This window comes from Symphalangus syndactylus, chromosome 6 (assembly GCF_028878055.3).
Source record: "Symphalangus syndactylus isolate Jambi chromosome 6, NHGRI_mSymSyn1-v2.1_pri, whole genome shotgun sequence".
In the NCBI taxonomy this organism is placed as follows: Eukaryota; Metazoa; Chordata; class Mammalia; order Primates; family Hylobatidae; genus Symphalangus; species Symphalangus syndactylus.
Window position 1 is genome coordinate 41,007,582 of NC_072428.2, and position 25,153 is coordinate 41,032,734.

The following is a 25,153-nucleotide window of genomic DNA, read 5'->3' on the forward strand; positions in this document are numbered from 1 at the left end:
TCTGTCCTTAAAAAGCACACAGCTTAAAACACATAACAAAATAGAATATGGTAAGTGCTGAGACAGTGCCTGCTACTCTTTTTAGACACCATAGGTGGGAGGGTGTCTGGAAAGCAATAAAGAAGAATACAGAATTGAGTGTGGAATGCCGAGTAAGAGTTTTCCAAGTGGCGAAAAGAGAGAAGGACATTCAAAACACAAAGACAAAGGTGCAAAGGCCATGACATGCCCTTGTGCCTTCTCTGCTTTCTCCTCAGACAAGCAGCTGGGACAGCCACAACCACCCCAGCCCATGGCTAGAATGTAGGACCCAAACAACAGAGAGAGCCAGAGGGAGGGAGGCTGTCTCTGGGCTCCTCTTCAGCCTGGGAGAGGGAGAAACTGTATGAAGGCTTAAAAGGAGAAATATGCCAACAGAATTGAGAAGCATTAGTTAAATCAAGCCTGCTTTGCAGTTTAGCCTGCATTCTTCTCCCTTCTTGTGTTCCTTGAGCAAATCCTTGCATTTTATTTTGTTCAGAGAATTTTACAGCCTCCTTTTTTTGGGAGGAGTAGGAAAGCTTAGGCAGAGACTGAGTGTATTCAGAGTCCATCTTGTCTTGATGCCTGCTGAACACTGGCCAGTATCTTTGGGGACAAAACAATAGAGGACCCAGATTCTCCTCCTGCTTTTCCAAGGATCATAGTCAGATGCTGAGGTTCACAAGATTCTAAGGGGACACAAAAAGAGACTAAGGGCACTGGATGGGAACCCAGAGAACAAACCTCTGAGTTTGTAGTGAAGGTCATGTTTGTAGATCTGTTCCTCCTCTTTCTCCTGATAATGCTACTGCTAATTATTATGGGGTATAGGTTGTTATGGCAGCAGCATTAAGCAATGTGGATAGAGCTTAAGCCACACACAAGTCTATATGAAAAAAATAAGAAAACTTTTCTTTGAACTGGGTTTGAGGCATCCCATGTCTTACAAACATGATGTCAGGGAGCCATATAAGGTCAATCGATCACCCAAAATGCCACATGCCAGATGATCTCTTTATTCACTACATCACCACATCCCATGGACCTCAGGGACACCACAGCTGCCAAGAAGGGAAGGATGTGTGGAGATGGAGAAAGACGGTTGGTATTTATAACATATACCACATAAAGAAAGAAGATAGAGGCTCTAGGGGCACCAGATTTCTGTCTCAAGCGGGAAATGAAATCAGAGGGGCTAGCCACCTATTACAAATGCAGACACCAGCCGGGCACGGTGGCTCACGCCTGTAATCCCAGCACTTTGGGAGGCCGAGGCGGGCAGATCACAAGGTCAGGAGATCGAGACCATCCTGGCTAACATGGTGAAACCCCGTCTCTACTAAAAATACAAAAATTAGCCGGGCATGGTGGCAGGCGCCTGTAGTCCCAGCTACTCGGGAGGCTGAGGCAGGAGAATGGTGTGAACCCGGGAGGCAGAGCTTGCGGTGAGCCGAGATCGCGCCACTGCACTCCAGCCTGGGCGACAGAGCAAGACTCTGTCTCAAAAAAAAAAAAAAAAAAAAATGCAGACACCAAGGCCCAGATAGGATAAGTGACTCTCCTAAGGTCAACTCACCAGCTAATGCAGGGGCCAAGACAGACCTCCTGAGCCAGCTATTCCCATTGAACAAGTGAGCTTCCTCATACTTCCCCAGTCCTGCCATTTTGGTCCCTAACCATGAAGCTCACCTTGGCTATGATGCGGCACAAGGGAGCCCCCTCCTGGGTCAGGCTGAACAGGTTCCCTGTGGTGGACTCTGTGGTGTAGATATTGTCTGAGGCATCAATTTTTCTCACCAGTGCCTAAGAAAAGAGAGAAAAGTTAGCTAGTAGTTGCTCACCACCTCTACCCTCTGCTCATCTTAATGGAATACCAGTGGGCCTATGCTCCTAACAGCAACCATGGAATCCACTCCTGCCCCTAGCCACTGCCCCATTGTGAGGGCAGTGAGGTTCTAACTTTGGGAAAGGTATCAGTCAGGGTGAGGTCTAAGCTACATTTTAGAGATATGGGATAATTTCAAACCCTTGGTACATAGGCCATAACTAGCCTTGCCCTAGTCCCTCAGAAAATCAGCTCCCAACATTGATGCGTGCAGCAAATACCATTTTGTGAATCTACTGGTTCTTAATAAGAAAAGAAACCATCAGTTAAATTAACAAACCATCAAATTGAAGACCAATGAGTGGCTACAGCTATGACCAAAGAATTTGCTCATTTTGAATGGCTATTAGCCAATGGTGAACTCCAGCTGAGTGATGGGTTCAAGGGTTAAGTCAAGAGAAGTGCTCCACAGTAGTTTACTGCTTGAGGGATATGTTTCTTGGACATTTGCTCTCTCCAGTAGCTTGCTGCTTGGGGGGTAAGGCCAAGATGAAATAGCAACACTGGGAATCCTGTCGAAGGGTGGGTAGCTAGGTGAGGAATGCTATACTCATCAAGGCGGAAGAACCCGAGGCTAGCGGTGAGAGGGTCTGGGAAGGACTGAACATAAGACCAAGAAGAGAGGCTCAGGAAGGAAAGCAAAGGAAAGATTCATTAACAAAAAGATGCAAAGATTATTTCTAGAGAAGTTTAGCTAATTTCTGAGGGAAAGGTTTTTATGTAACTTGAAACCACTTCATCATCAGCCATTTGCTTTGAAGCATGTGATTCATTGAGTGTAAAGGATTCCTTCCTGCTAATTAATGCCAGTAGCTCAAGTTTTCTCCTAGAAAGAATGGAGTTAGAGACTGAGAAGGGTAACCTTCGAGGGCCTCATGTGAGAAAGTAAGACCTCCAGACCTGGGTGCTCTGAGCAGCCACTCATGTGGTTTCAGTTGCCAGGTTTATTTTAAAACATTAAAATGAAATTTAGTTTTAATTAAACACTGGTATTATGGAAAAGACACTTAAGAGCAACAATTGGAGCACCTTAGCCTTTCTTTGCCTCAGTTTCCTCATCTATAAAGTGGTGTAAAAATAAGCCACGTGCAGTGGCATGTGCCTGAGTCCCAGCTACTTGGAAGATTGAGGCAGGGGGATTGCTCAAGTCCAGGAGTCCAAGAATAGCCTGGGCAACATAGCAAGAACCCCACCTCAAATAAATAAATAAATAAATACATACATACATACATACATACATACATACATACATACATAAATTTTTAAAATGATGTAAATAAAAATTTCTATCTTTTAAGGGGGTTGTGCACATTTTTTAAGGTTATCAATATAAATAAAGGATTTCTAAAGGTACCTGCCAGGTGGAAGCTAAATAAAATTGTAAGCAGTTACAATTTTGTGATCTCGTACAGTTAAGCTCCCCACACTTTGGTTTCCCTGTTTGTAAAATGATTAAAATTAAGAGCTTTGAGGCTCAAGGTAAGTGGCTCTCCCTTTTGTCTTCTTTATTCAAATTTATGGAATTCCTCACACACGCACAACATGCTAATCTAGATATAGCCGTCTAAGATTAAGTGTGTATTTAATCAAACTACATTAAATATAAAAATTATGCTCTAAGTTTTGATAGATGCCTCTTGTTAGAGATTCAGCAAAAGGTAAAATTAATAACCAAGATTTGTCACTACAAATCCCTATAAAGATCACACTTCTTAGAATTCTTCCCCACCGTTACCGTAAGCAGCTACACATGTGATACTAATGCTCACATGAAAATGCAGATTTCATATACTGGGGTCCTGTACCTAAATGATAATTACCTAATGTTCCTGATTAGTGTTTGCACTTGAAGCAAATTAGCATTACATTAAACAATTCAAACCCAATGTCTTTTGCAATCAGCTGCTAATATTAGACAATTTAAGTCTGAGAATAATTTCATGTTAATGTCTATACACATATATACAGTAATTACACCTCAGATATGTCTCAGTGAATCAGATCTCTGACAAAGAAAAGTTGTAAACATCCTTTCCACAGTGTAAATCTGGAAAGATATGAGATCAAAGGCTCCACTGAAATCTTCAAGGCCCTAAATATCACCATGTGTCAGAGCTGGAAAGGACCTCGGAAATCATCTGTCCAACCTTCATTTCATAGTGGAGGAAACAGATGTAGACTTGACTAAGGTTACCTATGTGGTCTTGGGAGGAGCTGGGCCCTGACCCCTCTGAATTTGACATCCCATTTTTGAATGTCAGGAAATCCACCTCCTTTAATGTAGGCAGGGCCTCACCTGGACTAGTGGAGATTGAAGCCTCAAGGCAAGGCTATTGTCCAGCCTCATTAGCAGGTTTTGCCCAATAGGAGAGTGGGTCTCCATCCTGGCTTCCCATTCCCTTCGCATCTAACACTATGTGTTGGTAACCTGAGCTTGTGAGTGGGGGCCTTGCAAATGCCCCTCTGGACCTGCCCTGTGTTCTTGCCAAGGCCACACTTCCCCTAAGCTACTCCGAGCTATAACTGAGCACAGCATGACTGTGGGACAGGGTACTCCTCCAACAGGGGACTTTAGCTTGATTCCCTGTCTGAGTCTTTTCCTTCCTCCTTTTCTTTCTCAGATGTCAGACCTGCAACATGGCTTTCCATGCCTGCTTCTGCTTCCTCCTTTGCATCCATCATAGGAATTGCCTATCTACTTCTACCTTAGTATCTGCCTCAAACTGACACAGTCTCTACAAATCAAGGTGATTTTTTCAGGAAATCAAGAAGACATTGGAGAAGTTTCAAAAATATGCCTCACTCAATATGATGAGAAGAGTGGTGAAAGACTGAAAAAAAGTAAAAGAAGATAGGCTGAAGCTGAATGACAAACATTTTCTTAAAATGCATACTAGGCAGATATGAAACAAAAAAAATAAGTTCTTAAAGACCAGAGAAAAGGGATTAAAAGAGGACTAAGGAGATGCATGCAGTTTAACGTCTCTGGATAAGGAATTAGAAAAGAAAAAATGTATTTTTCATTGACTGTCAATCTGAAAAAGAGTGACCACAACCCAGTGAAATCTATCGAAGGGAGGTAAACTCTCAAAAAGCAAACTGGCATGAGTTCCTCAGAAGGAGCCAGGAAAATATTGTGAGACCTCTCCCTAAAGTTTTGGATAGAAAGTCCATAGTCAGACATAGTAGAGTAGCCCATCTGTGCAAAGGGGTTACATAAAATGCAGGTAGCATTGACAGGATGCGGTAGATTAAAGATGGCTAAAAATTCTTTTCTACTTCTTTTATAGAGAGATGAGTTCTAATTCCCCTTCCCTTGAATTTGATCTTAATGCCTTGCTTGACCAATAGAAGCCAGCATTTGGTAGAAGTAATGTCCTAAGACTTCCAAGGCCACGTCATAAAAAGCCTTGAAGCTTCCACCCAGGCATCTTGGAACTTGGAACACTGTTTTGGGAGCCCTGAGCTTCCATGTCAGAAGTTTGATAACTCTGAGAATGTGATGCTAGAAAAGCCACGTGTAGGATCCCTATCAATACTCTCAGCTAAGGTCAGCCTTCCAGCCATCCCCTCCATGGCACCATACATGTGAGTGAATACCACTGTCTAGCACTCTTCAAGCCAGCTGCCAGCTGAATACCACATCTGTTGTTGCTGCACAGAATGGAAGAATCACTTAGCCAAGCCCTGTCCAAATTACTGACCCTTAAAATCATGAGATATAATAAAAGCAATTGCTGGTTTTTTAAAAAATATATTTTAATAATAGAGTTCAGAACACAGGAAAAGACCACAGAGACCATCATGAACTATTCAAAAGATTACTGGATAAACCATCTCAGGTGAAAGTTTTTGGAAGTGGGGATGCAGTATTTCCTTTGTCTTAACAGAACATGCTGGAGAAATGCATGAATTAGGACTCTGAGGGAAGGCACAGAAAGATTGGATATACTGAAGAGAAGACAAACAAAATAATAATTATATCCAGGTTTAGATGAGCTATTGGTCAGATGGGAAAATACCTCCTAAGTGGGAATATCCAATTTAGGAACATAAATGTGGATAAGATGGCTTAGAACTAAAATATTTTGACAGACCCCAAACTTAATTGATTTCATTTCTCTCAATCAGGGAAATCCCAACATCTAGATTAGTTTGTTGGAAAAACAAAAGAATGTGTCAGGAAGCGAAGGGAATTAAAAGCAGAAAAGTAGCTCAGATCCAGATGCTGCATTTACTCTGTAAGTTAGGAAAGAGAGCCACATGAGAAGGAGAGTAAATCGTTAGAAATTCAAATGAGTCTCTCTAAAAGGGATGTGGGATTAACAGAGGGAAAGAGAACATTGGGGGCAGAGTTCATTACTGAAAAAAAAAAAAGTAGCAGACAGAAATACTATTAAAAACTGGTATATTCAAAAGCTATAGGAAGATGCTATTCTGAGAAGCCCCTGGCAGAGGTACTGACCCTCATGGACTCAGAATTCAGGAACATCAAGAGTGGCCTCAGCTCAGATATCTGCTGAGGATGATGTTCAAATGCAGCAAGTGTGCAAACCAAATGGAAACCCTTCCCAGCAGATAGAGATCTCAAAGTTTAAGCAATCCTCTAGTAAGAAGAGGGGGCAATAGCCCTCATAATACAGAACTAGAAGCACCTGAGTATCTTATGTCAAAAGAATTTTTTCTCATTTCACCCTAAAAAGATTTTGAAAAATATATGACCCCTTGCACATTTTTAATTCGACAGCTAAATTTTTTTATCGTAAGTTTAAAAAACAAAGTTGGAAAGTATGTAATTTCCAGAAAATTGCAAATGTTGACGTAAAATAAAATCATTACATCACTCTTTCAAATGTATTCAATAGATTCTAAATACCAAAACAACTGAATACCATCATCATTCACTTAAAAATACATGAATAATCTCTTTTTTAACATTCTGCATCTTTCATTAAATTTATATTCCCATTTCAATTTTCCTTCAGAATTTAATGTAATATATTTAAGTTTTAAAGTGTTTTATTGATCACCCTTATCACCCTTATCATTGAAATTTGAAATATTATTTCCTGTTACTATCAAGCTCCGTGTTAAAAAAAAAAATCTTTTCTTGGTTGAGGATTATTATCAGCCCAATTGGTCAAATGAAATAAATACGTTATAAATTTTGATAAATAATTGTAAGTTATAAAATTTTATTTTTAAAATAAATATAACTCTAAATGAGATGAATGAGGCTTTTATCATTTTTAGGATAATTCATTTATGTATCTGTGATTGAATATTGACTTAATGCTATATTTTTAGATGTAAACTCCGAAAAATCTTGTTCCCATAAATCAATAGAGGGAAATGAGAGGATTTTGTGTACTACATTGCTTAACCCCTTGAGTCACCTTCTAAGTTATGTAATTACATAGCAGTCTATCATCAAACACTATTTTTAATAATCTGGCAGCTGATAACTCCTCTAAATTGGTCCTCTTCTAAATCGACAAAAGCAAAGAATTGGAAAAGACTTGACTTGCAAAATCATTTGTTACCCAATCTTTAGAGATGTTCATTTACTTTCTCAATTTCTGGGAAAAATTCCAAAAGTACCTTTCCAAGACTTATCGAATAACCATTAATTACAACCACTACTTTTTCACTTAAGAGTACCTTGAGTCACCTGAATTCTTCAGAGAGGATTGGGAAAATCAAAATATTATTTATTTCATTGCCAATACAAGTTTTAATAAAATATTTTTATTCTTCAAATATGTTCTGTTGAAAGCTTGAAGCTCCAGTTTTACTTACTTAATTTATGAAAAATACGCACTCTATAACCAAATTGGAAAAGATAGTGCTTTCAGTCAACCCAATCAGTCAAGTCAGAGTTAACTTTTTCTCAGTAAAAACCTGACTTCATTTCTATTTAAGAAATGTTTCACCGGGTGCGGCGGCTCATGCCTGTAATCCCAGCACTTGGCGAGGCCGAGGCAGGCGGATCATGAGGTCAAAAGATCAAGACCACCTTGGCCAATATGGTGAAACCCCGTCTCTACTAAAAATACAAAAATTAGCTGGATGTGGTGGCGTGCGCCTGTAGTCCCAGCTACCTGGGAGGCTGAGGCAGGGGAATCGCTTGAACCCAGGAGGCGGAGGTTGCAGTGAGCCGAGATGGCACCACTGCACTCTAGCCTGGTGACAGAGTGAGACTCCATCTCAAAAAAAAAAAGAAAAGAAATATTTCTATATGTATTTCAAGAAATGCAAAAACCTACTGACAATTATGAAGATCATTCTCTATGGGAAAAAAGTCCAAAAACTGTTAATATTAAAATAAATTAGATATAAAATAAAATCTGATTTAATTGTATACCTTATAAAGCCAAGATAAAATAATTTACTGAATTTGTAATAATGCAAAGTAATATGTAGCTAACATTCTAAGTTAATAAAAAATCTAAGAATATGATTTAAAAAGCACAGCATTCCTTTAGTAAATAGGTACATGTATATTAAACTTTGGTGTCTTTGGGGAATAATTAAATAAGAACTGAGAATTTAAAAAGCATATGTAATTCAATTAATTTTAGTAGCTCTCATCGTCAAATTTTTCTATGTATTTAAAGAAAAAGAAAGGTATATACTGCTAAAATCTAATTAGCATAACTGCCAGCAATTAATCTTTTGTTAACAGGCAGTAAAAAGTAGTATAAGTATTTCAGAAAATATTTTGGCAAAATAGACTTTAATTGTTATCTTAAATAATGTGCACCAAATTTTTTTAAAAATGTAAAACCTGTATCTGTATTTTATCCAATATGTCTTGAAATTTTTGGTTGTTCTCAAAAGCATATTACAGTTACATTTAAAAGAATCAGTGTCATTAACCTTTAGAATCTTTGGCTCTTCAAAGATACTTTTTTTCCAGCTAATATCACATCCTAGAGATGAGTGTGAAAAATAGCTGAAAGGAATTGCTTGCATTTTAATGTGCGTCCTAAAAGAGCAATTTTTAGTGCTTGATGTATCCTACCAGTCCTCTCTTTGCTTTGGTCTAAGGAGAATGTCCCTCAAGAGCCACACACTGTTTGAGAATAAATGGATGGAAGGGATAAAATAAATTGAAAACTTTTATAATCATCCCTCCAACCACACACACACACACACACACACATACACACACTACAATATATCTTAATTGAGAAACTGCTCACACTGGGAAAAATACACAATTTCTTTTTTTTTTTTTTTTTTTTTTTGAGATGGAGTTTTGCTCTTGTTGCCCAGGCTGGAGTGCAATGGCAAGATCTCGGCTCATGGCAACCTCCGCCTCCTGAGTTCAACCAATTCTCCTGCCTCAGGCTCCCAAGTCGCTGGGATCACAAGCATGTGCCACCACGCCTGGCTAATTTTTTTATATTTTTAGTAGAGACAGGGTTTCTTTATGTTGGTTAGGCTGTTCTCGAACTCCCAACCTCAGGTGATCTGCCTGCCTCAGCCTCCCAAAGTGCTGGGATTACAGGCATGAGTCACCACACCCAGCCAAAATACACAATTTCTAATGGCATACTCAACATAAACATGTATAAAGCATGGAAATAATTCATGGAAGCTTAAGGGTCTTAATGGTTCATGAATGAAGGCTTTTCCTTTGCTTGATTCTCCACTCCCATACCAAGATTTTTGTATGGCAAGGCAATGTACTATAAGATTTGGGATGGATGAAGAGTATGCCTTTTGGAAAATAATAGAAGGCCTATAAAAAACTCAGTGTATTATTGGGAAGATCATTTTTAAGAAAGAAAACAAATGAAAATTGAAGATCTGGAAATAAGATTTCCTTAAAACTGTATGTGCTTGCATTTCTCCTGGGAAATCTTTGGGAACCTGGGGAATGCAGTGCATTTGAAATGGTTTGAAGACTACTGGTCTGTCACTTCAAGAAGCCCAAATCAATGCATGCTAGAGTGGCAGAAACACAGTGTTTTCAGGGAGCTAAAAATTAAGATGTTTTGAATATGCTGAATGGGAAAGAATGCAAATCAAGCAAGTCCTAGTAAAGAAGTTGCAAATGCCTGACTTTGCAGGAAAAGGAAAACAGTTCAAATGCCCGTCCATGAGAAAGGAGAAATTTTTTCCCCATATATGGTAAACATAGTACCACAATTCACCTGTGGTGGATGTTTTCCCCTAGTAAGTGTATGCTGACAAATCTTTATAGACTATAGACAACTGAAATAAACTGACTGACATCCTACCAAGGCTGCAACCAAGGCAGTCTCAGTCACCCATCCTTTTTTTTTTTTTTTTTATTGGCTACAGATGAGCCTGTATCTGTTAAGGCCTTTGGCAACCCTAAGGATGGCATCCTGGGACAACAGGTTGCCTGAAGTTCCTGGGGTTCTGTAGGCATTGAGGATCAGCTTATTGTAACTTTCTGAGAATATATGTGTAGTGCTGTGATAGTATTATGTATCCAGAATTAAGGGCTTTTTGGACCCTTTTAATTATGGTTGGGAAAGACCAGTACAAATTCAGAAGTTCAGAAGGAACCCCTCCCATTATTGAAGAGACAGCCTGGACTACAGCTGCTGAAGGAAACCCAACTCCCCACACACTGGAATGAGGCCCTCCTGGCTGAGATGAACAGAGTATGAAAATTGAAGAGATTGTACTAACCTAAGAATTTGGGACTTTGGATTATTCCTAAAAGTAAAAAGATTGAAATTTGCTTCCTATTATATTTCCCACTCTCCCACTGAGCAGATTTTGCTCAGCCATGTTGCCCAATATAGGTAGGTAGAAGCTGCAATGAGAGTAAATGGCAATACAAAGATAATCCAAACATACTTGCAAGATGACAAACATAAAGATTTCCAAAATTTTAATATGCTCATATCCCATTTTAAAGTTCCCCAGGAAAAAATAAAAGTAAAAGAAAAAACTTAAATCCTTTTACTCTAGGAATAATCCAAAGTCCCAGATTCTTGGGTTAATACAATCACTTCAATTTTTATACTTTGTTCATCTCAGCCAGGAGGGCCTCATTCCAGTGTGTGGGGAGTTGGGTTTCCTTCAGCAGCTTTAGTCCAGGCTGTCTGTACAACATTGGGAGGTTCCTTCAGGACTTCTCCATTTGTACCAGTCTTTCCAACCATAATTGAAGGTGTCCAAAGAGCCCTTAATACTGGGGTGAAGGGGGTGGGGAGATTTGTTCCTCTGCTCAAGAGCCCACACGACTTCTTAGTGCTAAAAGAATGTTTCTCGAATTGCATTTCCTAAAACACCAGCATCGCAGAAGAAGTAAATAGGTGCTTTAATAATATTTTTAAATCTGTGACCCTGAAAGTTTGGAATATGTTGCTTAACATTCTATGCTAGATACTGTTCTAGTCATTAGAGATATATGCATGAGCAAAACAAACCAAAATCCCTGCCTATGGAAGCTGCAGGTCAGACAAGAAATACTATAAGTGCATGAGGATCTTTTGGGAGATTTGCAAAGCAGAATGGCACATCATAAGACAAATTTTGATGTAAAGAGATAGATTTGATTTCATTTACATCAAGACAGCACAAATGTAAGATCCTGGTATAATTACTAATATCCTAAGGAACAATATTTGAGTCACTAGTTTACGAAACACATGCTTACAACACTGAACACAAATTACCCTGTCTTCAGCCAATATATCTCCTGATGTCACTGCTGCCTTGTATGGAAACTTTCTAATGTAAAAAGAAGCCAAAGATCAGCCAAAAATATATTATGAGCATGGTAAGCTCAGCCCTTAAAAGGACATGGAGGAAATCATGGGACATGCTGGCAGGGAAGGGGGAAAGCACCAGGAAAGGGGGTTATCAGGAAGAAAACTAATATGCAGATGAATGGGGGACAACACTCTGTGGCCACCCACCGCCCCCTCCCCACTCCTACCATGAGAGGGAGGCCAATAAGGAACCCATTCTAACAGGGCAGGAGCCGGTCTGCTTAGCTTCCAGGCCAGGCATCAATGAACCAGGTGGTCAGACCTGGCAAGAGAGCAGGGGACAGCTGGGGAAGTAGGAGCACCAGATCGGGAATTTCACCCTGAATATGATCAGAATGAAGAAATAGCAGAATGGATCCAACTATACAGCCCAAAGCCCAGGGAAGTAGGCTGCAAGCAAGCCCAGGGAACTTTTCCCAGGCTCTTCTGACCTAAAGCATCAAAGATACCCTGCCTCTTTGCTGCCTCATAGAAGACACTGATGACTAGTTCCAAACCCAGCTGGCTTTCACTCACAGTTCAACTTAACACCTCTTTTTCAGCCCTTTTTGTTTGTTTGTTTGTTTTGTTTGTTTTTTTTTTGAGACAGAGTCTCGCTCTTTCGCCCGGGCTGGAGTGCAATGGCGCGATCTCCCCTCACTGCAAGCTCCGCCTCCCAGGTTCACACCATTCTCCTGCCTCAGCCTCCTGAGTAGCTGGGACTACAGGTGCCCGCCACCATGCCCAGCTAATTTTTTTTTGTATTTTCAGTACAGACGGGGTTTCACCATGTTAGCCAGGATGGTTTCAATCTCCTGACCTCGTGATCCACCCACCTTGGCCTCCCAAAGTGCTGGAATTACAGGTCTGAGCCACCGTGTCCAGCCGTTTTCAGCCCTTTTAATTGAACCTGGCACTTTCAGGAAAGCGGTCACAAAAATGGCATAAAAAGCAACAGCCAGCACCTGTACCCCTGCTCAGAAGTTGCTCCAGGTCTCCCTCTCCACCACTAACTCCAATATTTCTTGCTCATCACTCCCTTGACATTTTTGCCCATTTTGGTCTTTGTGTCCCTTGGGTCCCTTTGGACTTGACGGTTGATCACCGCCTGCTCCTGCATGTGATTGTCAGCACTGGCTCATCAGCTCCAAGTGCCTGCCCCAGTACCTCAGCCTGTGGCCCTTCCTTCCCTTTGTCCCTGTCAAGACATGGAGAGTGGCCGTTGAGGACCTTCCTGTTGTTGGGATGGGGGGTGATAATACCCAGGACCAGCTGCACTGACATGGGGGCCTGTGGGAGGAGTGGGGGTGAGGCAGGACCAGCATGTCAGTCAAGCCAGAAGGGCCTGCGTCAAACCAGCCAAACACTCAGGAAGGAGAGAAAGCAAACCCTGGGCTCGGCAGAGAGGCTGAATTTGGAGAGGAGCCGACATGGAAAGAGATTTGTTATTTGTGGTAGGCTTTTATTTGGTGGTGGGAAAAGAATGGCAAATATGTAACACAACACTTCTGTAACTATAAATAACCATAAATACCTTTTATAATGAAAACCTCACGGAATCTGCTTTACTGGGAGGTTTTTAAAATAGCAAAGGGTAAGGGAGGGAAATAACATGTATTTAACCCACTCTATGTGCTAAACAACTTCCATATGCCTTTGCTTAGTCCTCTCACTTTTCTTCTGGAGAAGGTTTATCAATTTATAGAGGAGGAAAATGAGGCTGAGAGAAGTTCAGGAACTTAACCAAGGCTCCGTGGTGAACCACAGATTGAAAATAGATAGGCCAGGCTCCAAATCCCTCCCTCTTTCTGGAATCAAGCACAAGCCTGCCTAGAGGCAGGGGCTAGACTATATGATCTTTCTAGATTCTTCTCTGCTGTCAGGATTTCTAGAATTAGCTTATTCCCTGCAGGTGCCTCAATTCTTTCAGGATAGTAAGGACCCATCGGGTACACTGTGAACATCAACTCAACAGAGAAGATTGAGGGTGGTGGGAGTAATAATGAAAGTATAATTGGGAGACGCTGGGCTCTGCCACCATCTTGCTGTATGACCTTGGGTAAGTTTCTCCCCACTCTGGGCTCCAGTTTTCACATATGGAAAATGCAGAGTTGGGTTAGGTGCTCAGGAAGCCTCAGCCCAGCTCTGACAGTTTTGTTTCACAAATGCTGGAGTTGACTTTGGTGGTTTGAGTGAGATGTTTCCCAATAAAGTCCACATCAGTAGCTTCCCCAAGCCTGGCTCAGCCCCTCTTTCTCTCCTTTCCTCCAAGGGTCCACACAAGCACCCCTCCCCGCAGCCCAGCCTGCACTGACCTGAACCTCCCGTGTCAGGGCCAGCTCCAGCAGCTGGCCAAAGTGCTGGCCCAGTGTGCTCAGGGTCTCACTCACACAGGCCTTCATTGACTTCAGGACATGCTCATTCTCAACCTGAAGGCACCTGAAGAGAAGAAACCATGGGGTGGGCCACTGGAAGCGGCATGTGGTCAGCCCAGAAATGTTGCAGAGGCCAGAGCTGGACCTGCTCCGAGCATGATGTGTGCTGAAGACAGTGGCAACTGGGAGTCAGAGATAGAATATTCCACAGCTGGCTTGCTCCCTGGTATCTTAGTGTGCAGAGATGTGCTGGCCTGAGATGAGGACTACTAGTCCACATTACCAGGAAGAAAGGCCAGCAGAATGTGGAAAATCTATACCTCTGGGCTTCTCCCTGCAGAATCTGCCATCATTGCAGCCAGGGTCTATCTTCTCTGTGATGTTGGGGTGGGAGATGGAGGGGCAAGAAGCTTCAAAGAGAGGTGCCAAGTGCCAGGTATTGCTAGTGAGCTCTGAAAAGGTGGATGGCAATGCCTGTGGCCCTTTAAGAAATGGCTGCCTAGAGTGTGCAGAGAGCCTTGAGAATTTTCTTCCCAGACAAGAAAAACAGAGGGGGATCAGGTTCCAATTTACTCCTGTGGCCTGACAGTGTTCTACCCAGGAAAGCAAAAGACCTCAGGGAGCTCAGGTTCTTTCTTCAGGACACAGGCTCTGGGAAGGGTGAAGGAAAATGTCAACACACACCTGGGCGTGTATACATGTGAGGCTGAGTGTGTGTACATATCTGAGTATAAACATATGTAGGTTTATGTGTGTGAAATATGGAGGAGAGGGTGTGACTGTATTTCTGTGCTGGTCCAAGCATGTGTTTATGTATCTGTTTATGAGAAAGTGAGTGTCTGTGGGCATTGAAGCCTATGTGTATGTGTGTGTAAGGCTGTGAGTGTCTGTGGGCATTGAAGCCTATGTGTGTGTGTGTGTAAGGCTGTGAGTGTCTGTGGGCATTGAAGCCTATGTGTGTGTGTGTGTAAGGCTGTGAGTGTCTGTGGGCATTGAAGCCTATGTGTGTATGTGTGTGTGTGTAAGGCTGTGCGTGTCTGTGGGCATTGAAGCCTATGTGTGTGTGTGTGTGTGTGTGTAAGGCTGTGAGTGTCTGTGGGCATTGAAGCCTATGTGTATGTGTGTGTGTGTGTGTAAGGCTGTGAGTGTCTGTGGGCATTGAAGCCTATGTGTGTATGTGTGTGTGTGTGTAAGGCTGTGAGTGTCTGTGGGCATTGAAGCCTATGTGTGTATGTGTGTGTGTGTAAGGCTGTGCGTGTCTGTGGGCATTGAAGCCTATGTGTGTGTGTGTGTGTGTGTAAGGCTGTGAGTGTCTGTGGGCATTGAAGCCTATGTGTGTGTGTGTGTGTAAGGCTGTGAGTGTCTGTGGGCATTGAAGCCTATGTGTGTGTGTGTGTGAGGCTGTGCGTGTCTGTGGGCATTGAAGCCTATGTGTGTGTGTGTGTGTAAGGCTGTGAGTGTCTGTGGGCATTGAAGCCTATGTGTGTGTGTGTGTAAGGCTGTGCGTGTCTGTGGGCATTGAAGCCTATGTGTGTGTGTGTGTGTAAGGCTGTGAGTGTCTGTGGGCATTGAAGCCTATGTGTGTGTGTGTGTATGTGTGTGTGTAAGGCTGTGAGTGTGGGCATTGAAGCCTATGTGTGTGTGTGTGTGTGTGTGTGTAAGGCTGTGAGTGTCTGTGGGCATTGAAGCCTATGTGTGTGTGTGTGTGTGTGTAAGGCTGTGTCTGTGGGCATTGAAGCCTGTGTGTGTGTGTGTGTGTGTGTGTGTGTAAGGCTGTGAGTGTCTGTGGGCATTGAAGCCTATGTGTGTGTGTGTGTGTGTGTAAGGCTGTGAGTGTCTGTGGGCATTGAAGCCTATGTGTGTGTGTGTGTGTAAGGCTGTGAGTGTCTGTGGGCATTGAAGCCTATGTGTGTGTGTGTGTGTGTAAGGCTGTCTCTGTGGGCATTGAAGCCTATGTGTGTGTGTGTGTGTGTGTGTGTAAGGCTGTGAGTGTCTGTGGGCATTGAAGCCTATGTGTGTGTGTGTGTGTGTGTGTGTGTAAGGCTGTGAGTGTCTGTGGGCATTGAAGCCTATGTGTATGTGTGTGTAAGGCTGTGAGTGTCTGTGGGCATTGAAGCCTATGTGTGTGTGTGTGTAAGGCTGTGAGTGTCTGTGGGCATTGAAGCCTATGTGTGTGTGTGTGTAAGGCTGTGAGTGTCTGTGGGCATTGAAGCCTATGTGTGTGTGTGTGTGTAAGGCTGTGAGTGTCTGTGGGCATTGAAGCCTATGTGTGTGTGTGTGTAAGGCTGTGAGTGTCTGTGGGCATTGAAGCCTATGTGTATGTGTGTGTGTGTAAGGCTGTGAGTGTCTGTGGGCATTGAAGCCTATGTGTGTGTGTGTGTGTGTGTAAGGCTGTGAGTGTCTGTGGGCATTGAAGCCTATGTGTGTGTGTGTGTGTGTGTAAGGCTGTGAGTGTCTGTGGGCATTGAAGCCTATGTGTGTGTGTGTGTAAGGCTGTGAGTGTCTGTGGGCATTGAAGCCTATGTGTGTGTGTGTGTAAGGCTGTGAGTGTCTGTGGGCATTGAAGCCTATGTGTATGTGTGTGTAAGGCTGTGAGTGTCTGTGGGCATTGAAGCCTATGTGTGTGTGTGTGTGTGTGTGTAAGGCTGTGAGTGTCTGTGGGCATTGAAGCCTATGTGTGTGTGTGTGTGTGTGTGTGTGTGTGTAAGGCTGTGAGTGTCTGTGGGCATTGAAGCCTGTGTGTGTGTGTGTGTAAGGCTGTGAGTGTCTGCTTTCACCTTGCCTTGACTCTTGCCTTGACTTTGGGGACCTGTGGGTCTTCCCAAAGCTGTGGGAAACCTTTCCCTTGTTACCAACTCCTAGAAAATCCTCTTTCTTCCTATGCCCAGGCCTCTCCTCTGTCTTTTACCCTATCCGTAGGGCCTGAACATGGGGCAGAAAATTTCAAGAGAATATTTTAAGATGTCTGATAAAAGTCAGAAAAAGGAAACTCTGAAACCATCCCCAGGCCTCCCATTCCCATTCTCCCTCTGGGAGAAGATACCAGCCCCTTCTCCTGCCAGAGGTTGGGCGGGTAGACCTTGGGTGATCCATGGTCCAAATTTACCTCTCTGTGACTGCTGAGAGCTCTGAGCATTTCTCCATTAGCAGCTTCTCAATCTGTAGAAAAATAAGTCCATTTTATTCAACTCAGTAAGCATTAACTGAGGACCAACTGCTGTGCTGAGCACTCGGGGGCATTAAAAATGAAGAATCAATTAATATGACTTGGGGAACAGGCACTTAAAATATAACACAGTGTGATACAGGTGGCAAAAGAGATCACGGTAGGCTGCTTTGGGAGTATAAGAAAATGAAACTGAGCAATTATTTATGCTGAGGAAGCTGGGAAGCTTCAGGAAACAAGGGGCATTTAAGCTGGGCTTTGAAGAACAAAGAGAAGTTTTAATGTCTGCAAAGCTGAGGAAGGAAAAGTTTGAGGCAAAGGGCAAAGCACTAAGGTGAAATGAGAATGATGAAAGAGAGAATTAATAACAAGGGAGATTTTTAATGGTTCACTTTGGGCTTTGAGAAGAAGATTCAAAGTCATGGGCTGTGGAATCAGAAAAGCTTAGATTGGACCCTACTTATTACACCATTCACTGCGTAACTTTAAATAAATTATTTGGCCTCTTAGAACTTTTGTTTCCTCATCTATAAAATAAAGGTAATCCTAACATTTTTAATCAATTGTTTTAAGTGTTTTGCATGTAACAATTCATCTAGTCCTCACAACAAATTTATAAAATAAATTCTATTATTATACCTTTCAGGATGAAGGAACTGGGACACAGAGAAGTTAAGTAACTTGCTGAGGTCCACATAGCAGAGCTAACATTTCAACCCAAGCAGTCTGGCATTAAAGTCAATAAATTCAACCACTGCACAGCTTCTCAAAGTAGTGGCACCTACCTTACAGGTTGTGCAGGTTAAATGAGACACATGTAAAAAAACACCTAGCACAATGTCCACCACATAGTAGGCACTCAGTAAAGATTCTACCCTCTTTCTTTCCTCCTTTACTGGAAGGGGAGAAAGGCTTCTGGACTAAAAAAGGTTCAGACACCACATGACTCAAACCCACTCTGCTCTAAAGCATCCTGACTTCCAGTTCCCGCCCACTCCTATCCCAGGGCAGCTGACCTGGCCCATTTCCTTCGAGGAGTTCCTGCTGACAGCACTGTACTCGCTGACCATGGAGCGGGCGTGGCAGGTCAGACGCACGCTCATGCTGTGCACCCGTGCCCAGCGGTCCTGGGCCAGCTTCTGCCCGATCCTGCGCAGCTCTGTGCTGATGACCCAACCCCGTTTGAGCAGCAGCTGCAGGGGGTCTCCAGGGCCAGGGCCACCTGCCAGGATGAGGTCACCCTGTGCATCCTCTTCCAGGCTGATGGGCTTGGCCTGCAGGACGCACATGCACTCGCACTCGGTCATGAGCTTCAGATCTTCCATCCAGCGCTGGACTGAGTCCACCTGCATCAGGTGCAGCCTGCAACTAGGAAACAGCACCACGGTAATTATCAACACCCCATGATTTCCAAAGGTCTCACTCAATTCTAGGCCATCTGATATTTACTAAGCACCTATTATATGCTTAGCAGTGTTTCTCCCATTCATGCAAGTCATTTCTCATTCTCTTTATCTTACAGATAACAAGTCTGAAGCACAAAGTTTTAAGGGCAGATGACCAGACTAATAAGCAACAGGCAATTATGTCTGACAGAGTAGCCAATGATCTTTCCAATAAGGGGGAAATGGAAGGGTGAGGCAGGAGTATTGCTTGAGGCCAGGAGTTCAAGACCAGCCTGGGCGACATAGCAAGACCCCATCTCTTTAAAAAAAGTTAATGGAAATAGCCTAAATATCAAATAATGGTTATGCTAAGTGAGCTATGGTATAGCTATGATTATGTACATGCAATTATTTTAAATGATGCTTTCCAAAAGTTTATAGCTAAGAAAAATGTGTGTGCTAATATGCAAAAATGGAAATGTAAACACACAATTATTACAATAATGTTAGAAAGCTCCATCTAGGAAAAATATTTAAAGGAAACACATTACAATGCTAAAGGCTCTTAATGGGTTAAATACAACTAAAGTCTTTTTCATTTTTTTCAACTTTTCTCTAGTTTCCAAATTTTCTATAGTGAGTATGTATATGACTTTTGTAATGGAACAAAATTAACTTTATTTAGTACAACAGCATGAGAACATAGATTAGTTCCTAAGATCTTAATAAAATAAAATGCACTCTAAAATTCACTGAGTCAAGTAAAAGTCAGTAATATCAGATCATTGGTAAAGCATTGTACATTTGTTGAGTCCCTTATATTTCATATAAGTGCCAGGCACTGTGGGAAAAGCAGATATGAAGATGTTAAGCCTCCACGCTCAAAAAGCTTTTGATCTGCCTAAAGAATCAAGATAAACTAATGAGAAGTTAAAAGACAATTGTTAGGTGTCAATTAAAAGTAAAACTTGAAAACAAAACTAAACTAAAAAGACAATAACAAATTTCACTATCATTTCACAAGAGAAGACATGCATAGCTAATGACTAAGGCTGAGCGCAAGTTCCTTTGTCTTTGGCTTGTAACAGTATTCTGATTAGTCTTTCTGCCACTGATCTTACCTGCCTCAAACATTCTTCACCTGCCACCAGCTCATTCATTCATCTACAAATATCAGTACCTACAACATGTCAAGTATTGTTCTAAGACCTAGACTGTAGCAGCAAACAAATAATCACTTCTCTAGCCAACGTTACATTCAAGTGAGAGAACAGTCAATTTTCAAAATAAATGAGCAATGTATGTAATATGTTGCAAGCAGCAAATGCTAGGAAGGAAAAGAGAACAGAAAAGAAGACTAGAGTGTGTTAGGGGTGGATGGGGGAGTAGACCTCACAATTTAAAATAAAAGGATCAGAGGAGGCTCATTGAGAAAGAGACACTTGACCAAAGTCTTGAAGCACACGAGGAAGGATGCCATGTGGATATCTGAGGGCAAATTGCTCCAAGGAGAGAGATCAGCAAGTGCAAAGGCTCTGGGGGCAGAAGTGTCCTGAGATGTGTGAGGAATAGCACGGAGGCCAGAGTAGCATGGGAAGAGTCAGCTGGGGTGGAAGATGAGTTGAGAGCAATGAGGTGGGAGTGAGGGGAGTAGATCCTATAGGGCTGTGTTGAACAAGGTGGAGATTTGGCTTTTATTCTGAGTCAGTATAGCAAATAAAGGGCACCAATGAGGCCAGCCTGGTGAAGCAAAGGTACCAAGTGGGTTGAAATTATAAGGCAGACTCCAGTTATCGAGGTTAAAAAATCATGTCTTCATGTTTACAGTTATTTAATGAGAAGGAGCAAGACTTTCTGAAATATGTAACCATTTGACTATAGGCTTTTAAATGTAATTTTTAACCACACATCTTATGTTTAATCATGAAATTGAACATATTATTTCTTTTAGGAAATTGCTTCTTAAGTTGTTTTTAAAAAATAACCAATGATTTCTCTGTCTCTGCCTCCCTTCATGGAAATAGCTATTACATTTTGTAAAGAATTTGAACATATACATATACATACATATGTATGTGAACATATACATATACATGCATATGTATGTAAACACATACATATATGTATATGTATACAGACACAGAGAGAGAGAGAGAGAAGAGAAACCCATTAAACCCAAAATCACAGCACCCTACTGCCCATATATCCTTATGAAATCATATTTAATTTTATATTAAGTAGAATCACATCTCATGTACTGTTTGATTGCAGACAACTTCTAATCTTCTGCATCTTATTATCACTCCCTTATATTTGCCCACCCCTTCCAATCTCAGCCAACTAAGTTTAACCTAGTAAGTATCATTTTATATTTTTCTCCACACTCATGCATTCTTACACAGACTTTTATCTAAGCATATATACATTTATAAGGTTTTCTGACCTGTTGCTTTTTTTGTAAATATGACCATAATATATATACATCTTGCTGCATTTTGATTTTCTTACTTAACTTTGAAATCTTTCAAGTCATCCAGTAGAATCCTAAAACACTCTTTCCAATGTTTGAACACTATTCCATATTGTGTATATTCCACAACTTATTAAGCCATTTTCCCATTGCTGGGCATTCACTTTTTGTTCAGCTCCTGACCCCTATAAACAATGCAACATTCAACACCCTCATGCATATGTTCTGAATTGTAATTCAATAGATGTTGCCACATTGACTTTCAAAAGCCCCAATCCTTCACATTCCCCCAAGAATGTATTAGGGCTTTCTACATAGATATTGAAATTTGTTTCTCCCCCGCTTAAATCCTTCAGTTGCGCCCCCCATACCACCGTTCCCTGGATAAGTTAAAACTTCTGAGGCTAAGATGAGAGAGCTTCCACGATATGGCCCCAGCCTCCCTTCCCACACATCTCCCTTGTCCATCTTCCCCAACTCCTGGCACCCCTGCCACAAACACACTCTACACCTCAGATAAATTCAACCTCCCCATTTCCCGAACATACCACTCTCTTTCACAATCCTCTGCAGCCTTGAAGTTCTCCCTCAGACTAGAAACCTCTTTTCTTCTTCTCTACCTGGCAAGTTTCTACTCACCCTGTAAGACCTGACTCTTATATTACCTCCTCTAAAAAACTACAGCCATAGCTCATGAGTTCCCCCTCAGGGCCCCTGCATCCTTCAGCGGGGCACTAATAACATTCTACTGCAATTGGTGTGTGTGCCTGAACTCCCCAAGTCCTGTGAGAAACAGTCTCTTGTGCCTGGCTTATTGCCAGTGTCTGATATATATCAGTTATTCAGAAAATGTATGCCCATTTTTGAGTGGTCAAGTGTCAGGCATTTATTGTCATAGGTCTGTACCTATGCAGAGACTTCATATGCCTCCATCACATAGTCTACGCAGAGAGTGCCCCGAGATTGACACGATGGAAAAGGAGTTATTAAAGATGGAAAAACTGGCCGGGTGTGGTGGCTCACGCTTGTAATCCCAGCACTTTGGGAGGCCGAGGCGGGCGGATCACGAGGTCAGGAGATCGAGAGCACGGTGAAACCCCATCTCTACTAAAAAAAAAAAAAAAAAATACAAAAAAATTAGCCGGGCGTGGTGGCGGGCACCTGTAGTCCCAGCTACTCGGAGAGGCTGAGGCAGGAGAATGGCGTGAACCCGGGAGGCGGAGCTTACAGTGAGCCGAGATTGCGCCACTGCACTCCAGCCTGGGCGACAGAGCGAGACTCCGTCTCAAAAAAAAAGATGGAAAAACTGTGATTATTGTGTTCTAAAGACGTAGAAATGGGAGGAAAACTGAACTAGGGGCTTTTAAGAAGCAACAAATGAACAAGTCACTTGCACACTGACTCATTCACTGCATAAGCACTTTGCAGTGGACATCTGTTACATTATCTTTCCAGCATCTTTTTCTCTCTCTTCTGTCAATCATAGAGACAAGTTTCATTAGCTACCTCTTGGGATGGCTACCCAGGCTTCAGCTTTTCCCTTTTCTTTGCTAAAGGCCCCTCCTCCCAAACACAGGGGTAATCCCCTGGCCATCTGTGGCCATGTCTAGACTGTGTTAAAATGCTGCTGGAAACAATTGGTGCTTGATCCAGGGGTGGGTTTCTGAACTAAGCTGCACTAATCCAATTCCTTGCCCCAAATTGTGAAACATAGAACCAAGGGTCACACAGACAGGGATTATTGTACATGGGACATGTTAACAATGGCAACTTCAGTTGTTCCATGATAACCTCCAGGATCACTTCAGGAGTGGGGAGACAAGTCCAAGAGTTAATTTCTATTGCTTGTAACCAAAAGAACATTTTCTAAGACACAAGCACACAAATAACTAAACATAGTTGAGTTGGTGTTCTTCTTAGAGTAAGGGTCTGCTGGGAATTCCAAGAAGAGAACTCCCCCTTTCCATTGGAGATCAGGGGTAGGTGCCTGGAGGAGGTGGTCATACCCTGGGTAGGGTTTGGACTTGTCAAGACAGTGAGAGCATATTCCAGGGTGGGGCAGTCAAAGGGACAATAAGTAAGTCCCCTGTTCTAGAGTTGTACATTCTGGAAGAGAGAGAACCATGATAAGGAAAGCCAGAAAGGTACACCAAGGCCCTGACTTTGAGAAGCCTTCGGTGCCAGATTAGGGGCTGGCCATTCACATTGAGAGCCCTGAGAAGATACTGGAGGGTGGGCAGGGCAGGGGAGGTAGGCATGGCTAGGACTGGAAAACAGCCAAATCGCAGCACCTGGGACCACCACCTGGCTGAAAGGAAACCTGTGTGCTGGGACTGCTCCCCAAGGAAGAGCTCTGGCATCCTCTGAATGGAGGCACTCACACCCCTTACCTCTGGCCTGGAAGGGAAAGAACCAACCCAACCCCAAAGCCATGGTAGAGGTAGGAAAGGAGAACAAGGCCCTGGGAGGCCTGCTCAGATCCACAACTCACATTTTTGTCAAGCCCTCCACCCCAATGCACACAGGAGGTATATACTTAGTTTTGTTTTTAAAGCTATGTAAGAATTAAAAAGAAAGTGAGATTTCAGAAGCTGTGTTAATTAAACTCCTAATCGATTCAGCACTCTGCTAGTAGAATTGGAGTGACAGAACTATTGATTTCTTCAAGCCCTGCGTGTTTGTGCCTACCAGTGTCTGTGTTTGTGGATATGAATCCATCTGGGTGCCTGTCTATATTATCTGGATGTCTGTATCTGTCTGTGTGTCTGTATATCCCTATTTGCGCAAATAGATGACTGTATATGTGTTTACAGGACTTACCTCATATAAACTTGATGATTAAAAACTGGGGGTGGAGGAGCTTGAGTGTGGGTACACGTAGTGAATCATTTGCAAAGAAAAGAGTATAGAAAAGGGAGAAATAAAGAAACTTTACAGTGGAGAAATCTGACGTCGCTATTTTAACCAAGTGATCAAGTTTAACCTCACCAAGGATAAGGCATGTTGCTAGCATGTACCCCTGATAGGATATGATAAGAAGTGCACTTCATCCTGTAGCATTCTTCCCCCAGGACATGTAGCCTCAGTCTCATGATGAGAGAAGAGTCAGACAAACCCAAACTGAGGGACATTCTACAAAACACCTGACCAATACTCCTCAAAGTGGTCAAGGTCATCATAAACAAAGGCAGACTGAAAAACTGTCATAGAACAGAGGTGACTAAGGAGACATGAGGACTAAGTGTAATATGATATCCTGGGTGGAATCTTGAAACAGAGAAAGGACATTCATGAAAAAAAAACTAGTGCAATCTGAATACAGTCAGCTTTCCATATCCACAGATTTTGCATATACGGATTCAACCAACTGCAGACTGAAATTATTCGAAAAAATAAAAAATAACAATATGATAATAAAAATGTCATACATAAAAAACACAGTATAACAACTATTTACATAGCATTTACATTGTATTAGGTATTATAAGTAATCTAGAGATGGTTTAAAGTATACAGGAGGATATATGTAGCTTATATGCAAGTATTAAGCAATTTTATATCAGGGACTGGAGGATTCACGCATTTTCATAACTGTGGGAAGTCCTGGAACCAATCTCTCATGGATGCCAAGGGACACCTGCAATGTCTAGAGTTTAGTTCATAGTAATGGACCAATGTCGGTCCCTTAGTTGTGACAAATGTGCCATGGTAATACAAGATGTCAGCAATCAGGGAAACTGGATGTGGAGTATATGGGAACACTCTGTACTACCTTTGCAACTTTCTGTAAATCTGCAACTATTCGAGACCAGCCTAGCCAACATGGTGAAACCTGTCTCTACTAAAAGTACAAAAAAAAAAAAATTAGCTGGGTGTGGTGACACATGCCTGTAATCCCAGCTACTTGGGAGGTTGAGGCAGGAGAATCACTTGAACCTGGGAGGCAGAGGTTGCGGTGCGCAAAGATCGTACCACTACACTCCAGCCTGGGTGACAGAGTGAGACTCCATCTAAAAAAACAACAACAAACAAACAACAAAAAAAAAACTGTGAGCCCAGACTAGCCGTCTCTCTGGTTTTATATCATGAGCCTCATGCAGGGAACACCTTG

General features: G+C 42.2%; 1 protein-coding gene across 1 annotated transcript in view; it reads right to left on the reverse strand.

The window, feature by feature from the left end:
• The window catches only part of INSC (INSC spindle orientation adaptor protein), a 145,731-nt gene that overhangs the window by 55,354 nt on the left and 65,224 nt on the right, over window positions 1-25,153 (reverse strand). Inside the window, exons 6-9 of the mRNA XM_063641064.1 lie at window positions 18,204-18,555; window positions 17,128-17,180; window positions 13,962-14,085; window positions 1,711-1,824 (exon numbers count right to left, since the gene is read on the reverse strand). Of these exons, the coding sequence (XP_063497134.1) occupies window positions 1,711-1,824; window positions 13,962-14,085; window positions 17,128-17,180; window positions 18,204-18,555 (643 nt within the window). The remainder of the gene's footprint in view (window positions 1-1,710; window positions 1,825-13,961; window positions 14,086-17,127; window positions 17,181-18,203; window positions 18,556-25,153) is intronic.